This window comes from Colius striatus, chromosome 5 (genome assembly GCF_028858725.1).
Source record: "Colius striatus isolate bColStr4 chromosome 5, bColStr4.1.hap1, whole genome shotgun sequence".
NCBI classification, from domain to species: Eukaryota; Metazoa; Chordata; class Aves; order Coliiformes; family Coliidae; genus Colius; species Colius striatus.
The window spans coordinates 48,217,371-48,226,514 of NC_084763.1; the positions used below are offsets into that span (position 1 = coordinate 48,217,371).

Consider the following 9,144-nt stretch of genomic DNA (forward strand, 5'->3'; position numbering starts at 1 on the left):
AGGATATCTCTGATTGCCCACAGAACAATGCAGACAAAAGAAAACACTCTTGTCTCATGTTAGAAGAAATCGTTGCTGCAGGGCTATACCATTACAATCCAGCAAGTCTTAATTGCATAGTATTTCAAATGGAATTCAAGAATATCATGCATAAGCAAAGACCAATGTTGATAAAATATCACTCTTCTAAAACATTTTCTTTTGCCTCTTTTTACTTTTCTTTTGTTTAAGCATTGGTGTATACTTATTTCAGCATTTGAGGAATAGTATTTCTTATTATTACATTTCTCCTTACTACTTTCAAAATAACTTTATATCAGTGCCAGTAAATGCTATCTCCATCCTTTTGTTTGAGCACATTACACGTGCAATCTATTCTTACACACACCAGGATGAGCTTTTTCCACCATAATTCTCTTCAAAGAAGCTGTTCAAAAGCTGACTGGAATGTATGCCTGGGTGGTGTAAATCAGAAGCACTTCTCTGTAGTCAGTATCTTACTTAGCAATTTTCTGTTACCAAACTAATCACACTCCCACGTGCTTCTCTCCCAGTGTGATTAAGCAAGTAATTTTCCAAGTTAAGGGTATTAGATGTTCAGATTTCAATATGTATAAATCCATTCTACTCTTATGAAAATACCAGACATAATCTTACCCTTTTGGGAAACAGCTCACAAATATTCAGAGCCCAATATATTATTACAAAAATCAAGCAAATAGCTCTGGCACCATTTGTGACAATGCTCAGACTCTATTTAGGAGCACTGTTTAGATCTCAGTTCCTGATCTCTGACCATGGCTATTCAAAGCTGGTTTACCCTCTAGTGTTCTTCCCATTCTAGTCTTGCCTTTTTGAGCATAGATTATTTTAAACGGAGATTAAAAATACCCCCTTGCACAATTAGTGAAGAGTAGATCCCAGGGATTTTGATCTAGCCTGCTGAACTAGGGCTGGCTTTCTTCAGGATGTGCACGCTGACTAACAGGGTATATGCTGTTCACACCGAGCATGCTTTTGCTTTGTTCCCCAAACAAAAGCAAATGTCTAATGTATGCCATGTAGTGAATATGTTATAGTTCACTCTCAGCACAAACCTTCACCATGAACAGCAAAGGAGACTGGCAGAAGAAAGAAACTCTCCTTAGAGCACATCATATTTCCCTGATTTCTGAAGCCAATGCCCACTGACTGTCTCAGCTGTGAGGCTTGACTCATCAGCATGGAAAGAAACCAAAATGATCAGGGGTGGTTGGGGCTTCTTAAGTAAACAAATGAAAGCTGGTGACTATTCCTAACACAGTCCTTCTGTCACAGTAGGAGATGGCAATTTCATTTACTCGCAAGCTGACGAAAGCCAGAAAGGGAAAGTCGCCCGACTGCTGAGCCCTGTGATTTACTCGCAGAACTCTGCCCACTGCATGACTTTCTGGTACCACATGTCTGGGGCACATGTTGGCACCTTGAAGATCAAACTGCGGTACCAAAAGCCAGATGAATATGACCAGGTGGTGTGGACCCTGAGTGGGCACCAGGCAAACTGCTGGAAGGAGGGACGTGTTCTTCTTCACAAGTCTGTGAAACACTATCAGGTGAGCTTGGCTGCTCCTCACTGAAGTAACAGGGCCGAGGCCAGTAGGATCTTACTGGTCATGTTTTACACAACACAACAGAAAATGACATTGAAGGATTTATGTAAACAATATTATACCTACAGATGAGGTGCTGTTGCTGTGACAGTAATAATAGTGGCATATTTGATGGTATTTCAGATGACAGTGATATAAGCAATTTGTTATTGAAGGCCAAATAAATGGTTTAGAAATCATTTTTCACCTGTCACAAATTGCATCCTTGCAACAGTTTTGCTGCTGAGGTAAAAATCTTTAATGAAGTTATGACATTATATCAATCCACATGTGGTGAATTCATAAAGGCATGCAGTGCAGATTGCCACAATCAAAGTGCACGTAAATGTGGCATCATGACAAGTGAAGATATGTGTTACCAACTAATTAAGATATCCTGAATGCTGCAATTGTGTATTAACAGGAAAACCATGTGAACATTATCTTGTTTTTGCCAGGTGGTTATTGAGGGAGAAATTGGAAAAGGAACTGGAGGAATTGCTGTGGATGATATTAAAATTGACAATCACGTAGCACAAGAAGATTGCCGAAGTGAGTATGAATAGCAAGAACATATAGAAATCTCATCCAAAATGTTATTTATTTTGCTGTGATAGCTGTTTTTATCTGAGAGAAAGGGATAGATGACTGTTGTCGATGAAGGAATTTTTGCACTGAGATGATCTGGCCCATAGCTTTATTCATAGAAACTACTATTGGTGCTGCCTCAGTATCTTTTGGATCAGAACTGACATCCTAATGACATGGGTCACAGCATGCTGACATCTCTCCCTATGTTTTAGATTGCTGCCCTCTTTAAATTTCTCTGCTTTTCCTAATCCTCTTCCCTGTTTTAAATAAGAATGAAAATACAGTTTTAGTTCTTCACCCTTTTTAGATCAATTACTACCAAGCCTACTTGAATTCTATTTCAAAGAACCATATCAAACCCTCACAGGATACATAGATAAGGCAAAATAACCCCTGCTCTGTCCCCTGCTGTCTTGTAATTCTGAGTTTGATGTGACTCATTTGGTATAGTCACCAGCTCCTTGACACACGGGACACAAAGTAATGTTAGAACATGGCCTTCTCCACATCTCAGCCAGGCTATTCCTGTGATGCTATTTGAGTCCTTTTATTTCTGGCCAGTCTTGAGTTACTCCAGTCACTGCTGATTATATGTGTGTTGCATACCTCACGTAATTTGGCAGCAGTAGCTTCAGATAAACACAAGCAAGTGAACCCTCTCCTTCATGATGGAGATGAAGCAATGACTTCTATGTAGGAGAGGGAATAGAACTGAGAACCCTCAGCATTAGAAATATAAACTTTTGCCATGCAAGTTGGCAACACAACTGAGAGCAATAATAGAGGGAGTTCCTCACCTTTTGTAGCTAATAGCCTTTTGAGGGTAACATGACAGATTCCAGCTGCATAGTAATTTCACTAACAGGAAGACAAAACTGTGCAATCTCTTTTTATCACACAGCCCACCTCCTGTGGTTCATCATACACCACCAGTGACAGTTACTAGGAAAGCAAGGAAGGATGCAGTGCTTAGTCCCCCTTGCAGCGTCCTCATTGCCAAGAAGGGTGTTGATTTCAGTGATGTGATTTACCTGACTCCAAAATGAGAGAGGAAAGTAATTTCTTTCCTACTTGTACATGTTTAGGTTGTTCAAACCAAATGATGAGCAAAGATTTTGGCCTGTGGGAGCTAAAGCCAAAAGCTCGGCCTGAAGCCCAAACACAAGCAGTCTCCTTGCAGCCAGTGAAACTGTTCTTGTGATTAGCTATGCCCACACTGATGAAGTGTTGTGGAATTGAGCTCCAATATTGTAAATACAATGAATGAGATGCTAATTCATCGTACTGATTTCACTTTCCTAGGCATGGAAAACCCCTGCTGATAATTAAAACTGTGCCAAGACTGGGCGGAGAGGAGTTTTTAAATCTTTCTTTTTCTCCATTAATTTTCAGACCCCATCATAATGAACAGTTCTGTCAAGCTGACATAATGATGCTCTGACACAGGAAAATCTGCTATACCATTATTGCCAGCATGATAGTCAATCAGTGTTTGTAACCCTAATAATCAATGTCAATTCTCTTTGCTTCATTAGAATCAACTGATGTGGAGAATGAAATAGATGAAGAAGAAGATCCAGAAAGTAATCAAACAGGTAAAAATTGTGTTATTGTTAAAAGGGAATGAATTTTAAAGTGCATTTTCATGTGAATTTGTGTATTTTTTTTTTATTTCTAGATTAGTCCTCTAACTGCATATTGCATTAAGGTTTTTTGATTTATCTAGATCAGATGCTAGCAAGGCTTACATTTATTTGAAGGATTTAATAGTTTTATGCTTCTATGTCACATAATCTTATGGACTTTATTATTTTTACCTATCTCAAACACTTCAGATTTTATATACATAATTTGTTACACTGTATACATACATATACTCACACACTATAGCTCCTTAGTATTTTGGTATCTATTGTCCACAGCTGAAGAAACAGCTATCATCATATCTTACAATTTATGACTCGTGCAATGCCTAGGTAATTAGGCTCAAAACTCTTCAGGCTAATTGTTTCTCAAACCTGGCTGAAAATGTCATTTTATGACCAGTCTACCAAAGCATTATCATTTTCAACGTTGATAGCTGTAAATGGATCATTAAATGGATCATAATTGTCATATTGTCCCAATAATAAAAGAAGCTTGCATTTTTCAGGCAATGAGCTTAATTTTTTTTCTGTTACAGTCAACGGGGTTGTTGTCACTGATCTCAGTGAAAGCAGGGATTGTCCATAAAGACTTTTTGGCTTTTCGGCTTTTCCTACAATGATTATCAGGATTTGCAAGCTTATGGATCCCTTTCACAAACCAAAAGTGTTGACAGAAAACATTATGATAGGCAGGGAATATTTTACACAAGGAGCAGAGTGCTCTTTTGTGTCGGTTCTAACAGTATTTCCATCTCAAGGTCTAACTCTGAAGTCAGTGAAGATAGGTACAAAAAGGTCTGGAGATTCCCAACCAATGTCTAAGGCTGTAAACATTCACACTGAGCTGAACAAGATTTAATGAACGATTTTGAGCTAAATATTGCAAGATGGCAAAATCATAGAATCATAGAATGGTAGGGATTGGAAGGGAGCTTTAGAGATCATCTAGTCCAACCCCCCTGCAGAAGCAGGTTCACCTAGATGAGGTACGTCTGGCTATTCATTCTCAAGATTCCTACTTAAAGCAAGGCAGAATCATACCCCTACTAACATGCAGCAGATTCAAGGATTGGAGAACAGTATGAAAAAAATGAACAACTGTTTTGGTCACGTTATGATTTTCAGCTATCTCCTAGAAACCAGGTATTCAAATTGTGCAGCAACTTTTGTCACAAACCAGACATTTTCTCCAAATTTCCAACTCATCAAACAAAGCTCGACCTAGAACCAGTTCTGAAAATTTTGCCATTCTTTACTTCTTTTCAGGGTTTACACCTCCATACCACACAGGCGATGACTACGACGATAACATCTCCAGGAAACCAGGCAACGTCCTGAAGACCCTAGATCCAATCCTTATTACTATCATAGCCATGAGCGCACTTGGGGTGCTCTTAGGAGCTATCTGTGGAGTTGTCCTGTACTGTGCCTGTTGGCACAACGGGATGTCAGAGAGGAACTTGTCTGCACTGGAGAATTACAATTTTGAACTAGTCGATGGTGTAAAACTGAAAAAAGATAAACTAAACACACAGAATTCATACTCGGAAGCATGAAGGTATAAAGCGACTGGAGAAGTTTCAGAGAATCGGGATGGAAGGACATAGCTCGGTCGTGCTGGGGAACTGTTGATCTTCTTTTACTGTACAGGCTGAAAAGTGCATTGATGACACTGAGCCAAGCTTTTCTCAGGAGCTTCAATGAGTGTGTAACCGATGATAAACATGGACAACAATCTGTGTTAACAATCTGAATCATGTACAGTCTGCTTTTTCTGTTGGTTTTATTTGAAATAATCAAATGCTGGTGTTGAGACCAAGTATGATTGACTTACAGTTCATTTTGTCTTTCTTTCTCTCCCTCTCTTTTTGTTTTCCGTTAATGGATAATTTTGGTTTTACTGTGCAAAATCCAAGATGCTGTCACAAAACGTATTCAGTGGGGTCCTTTGGATGGACATGCTGTCTGTAGCTCAGTGCCCAGAAAATATTGGAGTAACAGCAATTTAGTGGACTCCTGCACCTGTATTTGTGTATAATTGCTCGTGTTGTGCATAGGCAAAGAAGGGTTAGGATGTTTTTGAAAGTACTGTTGCATCAGTACTGATATAGTGTGTCAGCTCTGTTTACGAAGCAATACAGTCAAATTTTATTGATGTTTTTCAGTGTTGTACTAAATTTTGTGCTTGTGAACTCCATAAAAGGGTATGTGCCATCATCAGACACAACTGGTAACCAAGTGTACTGCCTAAAAACTAAACAAAAAAAGTCCTTGGCACTGGCTAGTGTATGTCCTCTCAAGTGCCTTTTTGTTTGTACTGCTTCTCGTTGTGTTAACATTAACTACAGCTCTGCTTCTCTGCAGTTATGCCCTTGTCTTTAATCACATTCTGATGGCTCACTAACTAAAGAAAAGTATATTTTAGTGTAAGAAAATAGCCTCAGCAAGGCAAGGGCTAATGAGATTTGACTACCGGGCTCGATTGTTCTGCTTTCTGTATTTCAACTTCATGTCTCTTGACCCTTTTGTATAAAGCTGCAATATCCCCTTTTATTGTTCTTTCATATAGAATGTATTTTCAAATGTAAAATCTCTCTCCCTTTTTCTTCTCTTCTCTTCTCTTCTCTTCTCTTCTCTTCTCTTCTCTTCTCTTCTCTTCTCTTCTCTTCTCTTCTCTTCTCTTCTCTTCTCTCTGAGTAGATCGTATAAGCATTTGCCATTGCCAAGGAAAGAAAATTGCAGCTTTAACTTGCTGGTAATGGCAAAGGATTTTATTAGAGTTTGTGCTAAAAAAATAAGGGAAAATTCTAGACTTTACCCTCCAAAGTCGAACTTTGGGTTTCTTCTTAACAGCATAAAGTGACAGTATCTTTTTTCCTGAAGTCATGAAACATGTCTTTTATCCTGAACAGCTTGCCTGTTAATTACACTAGGGAAAATGATTCCCTTACTGAAAAAGTTGTCTTTAAAATAACAAACTTTCCTCCTCCTGCCCCTACCTGAAGCCAGAGTTCTGTTCTCTCAGAAAATGTGTATTTTCATGCTAATCAATATTAATTAGGATACTGAGGGCAGAAAAAAATCCCACAGTGTATGTAGACCATATTCTTACCATCCTGTAATATCCAGCTGGCTTTTCATACCAGGAGGTTTCTGTTTGACCAGAAGTGCAGATAGTGATGGACAGAAAAAAATTGTGTTTGACAATTATGTGGAATTCTTTTAATACTTTAGGATAAATATTATTGGACAAGTAATATTCAACACACTATGCAGCTGGTCCAACAGGGTAAAAAGAAACAAGATTTTGTTTCCTGCAGGGGTCCAAAGGAGGAGGCAAGAGACCAAAGGGGATCACTCTCCTCCTGCAGCTGTGACAGGAGCCCTGGCGTTTTCTGCAGCGACTGACACACAGCACAGCCATAACTGGGGAGGCAGTGGAATAAGGCAGCTTTAACCTTCCCCTGAGTATCTACCAACCAGCAGATAAAACTAGCGCAAACACGGGGAAAGGAACATTCTGCAAAGTGCTGAATTCACATTTTTCCTCACTGAACTCCCCGAGTAGAGTCAGGGAAGTGATTGCGACTTTCTGAGTTAGACTATTCTAAACTTGCTTTTGTATTAGAGCAATGAAGTATCCTGTCCAGGATTAGGACTAAAGAAGGGCTAATTCAGCCTTGAATTATATAGAGCAACAGAATCCAACCTTATTTGTGAAGCATATAATGTCACCAATATGGACTTGAAAATAGGAAATTCTGTGAATAGGAAAATCACAGACATGCTATTTCAAATGAGTTCTAAAGGCAAAGACTACAGTTAAAATTCAAATACCCAGTTCAGGTCATCAGACCTTAGATGCCTAAATTATAAGAGTTACTTGGCCAGGCTCTAGACTTTGAGTCCTCTAGAAGGTGAGACCGAGCACCTAAAGCCTGAAAGTTTTACATAAATGATAGTCCTTGAAACGTCCCAAGTGACAAAGTCACTTTGGCAGAGGCAGAAGTTGCATTTGTATCTAACACTGTAATTTGACCATAGTGGTTTCACAGCAGCTAGTTAATTAACCCAAAGAGAAAAAGGATTTTTCAAACCTATTTTCAGCACACCACCACCATTGTGTGATTCAGGTGTTTAAGTCTGTTCTCCTTAGCTGAAAAAAATTCTGGTCCACTAACTTGACTGACATTTACATGCAAGTATTGCCTTGAAGGGAAAATCCCATACGGGAGCCCAAGCCCAAAACCTTTTGAAATATTCCCATGGATTTCAAAATATTCTGGACCAGCTCTTGGTCTTGATCTATTTGAACAGTAAAGCTGGTGGCTGGTGAGTTTTTTTTGTTCTTTTGACATACTGAGAATAACAAACATAACAAGAAATTTATCTCCTTTGCGGTCTTGAGACCTTACTATGATAATGAGGATCTAGCACTGAAGATTTGATTTCTCTGAAGTTAATAGAATGAAAGTTGCCCTTCAATAAAGGAAAAATGATACTGCAACTTTACATTGAAAAGTATCTTGCACTGATAAATATATTTAAAAGAATTATATGTTTATAAAGTTATTAATTTGTAAAGGCAGTGTTACAAAATGTTCCGTTTATATTGTTTTAGATTGTTTCATAATTTTTAAAGTGTAAAATATCATATTTTTTTCTTTATTGAAAAACTATAAAAATCTTCTGTAGTAAAATGATTTCATTTTACTGGTATATTATTGCTTCATGTTTTGTACCATCGTAAAACTTTGTGCAAATTTTTTTTACAGAAATTTTTATTTTCTATGACAATATGACACTTGTAAATTGTTGTTTCAAAATGAACAGCGAAGCCTTAACTTTAAATGACATTTGTATTCTCAGACACTGAGTAGCATAAAAAAGAAATCACATAGAACTGAAATGTAACTTAAATTTCCAAACTATGACTACTACATTCCAAAGAAACAGTTGAATTAAACATTTTCATAAAATATCCCATACCTGATGTATTTTGTTATACTAAAATGGATTGATTTTATTAAATGGCTGGTTTTATTTAGCATCTTGAAAAAACCATAATCATGTTTACGTCTGTTGGTAGGCAACTCCAACAAACACACACCTTTGTGGGACTGTTCTTGGTTTAGGATAGAGCGATTCACCATCTGCTTTGCCAATTTTCTCTCCCTGCTGGAAGGCACTCCCACTACATGCCTAACTTTTAGCCAAACAGTGGGGATTTAAGAGAACATATCTGCTACCACTGCTCTTAGATTATACTTCACACCTTG

At 38.1% G+C, this 9,144-nt stretch overlaps 1 protein-coding gene across 5 annotated transcripts in view; it reads left to right on the forward strand.

Moving 5' to 3' along the window:
* NRP1 (neuropilin 1) overlaps nucleotides 1-8,846 on the forward strand; it is a 115,276-nt gene extending 106,430 nt beyond the window's left edge. For 3 of the 5 annotated variants that reach the window (XM_061996171.1, XM_061996167.1, XM_061996169.1), the window contains 4 exons: nucleotides 1,318-1,592; nucleotides 2,087-2,180; nucleotides 3,755-3,814; nucleotides 5,132-8,846. In XM_061996171.1, the coding sequence (XP_061852155.1) occupies nucleotides 1,318-1,592; nucleotides 2,087-2,180; nucleotides 3,755-3,814; nucleotides 5,132-5,421 (719 nt within the window). In that variant the 3' untranslated portion in view covers nucleotides 5,422-8,846. The remainder of the gene's footprint in view (nucleotides 1-1,317; nucleotides 1,593-2,086; nucleotides 2,181-3,754; nucleotides 3,815-5,131) is intronic. The other 2 variants (XM_061996168.1, XM_061996170.1) reach the window with 1 other exon arrangement.
* Nucleotides 8,847-9,144: the final 298 nt, after the last annotated feature.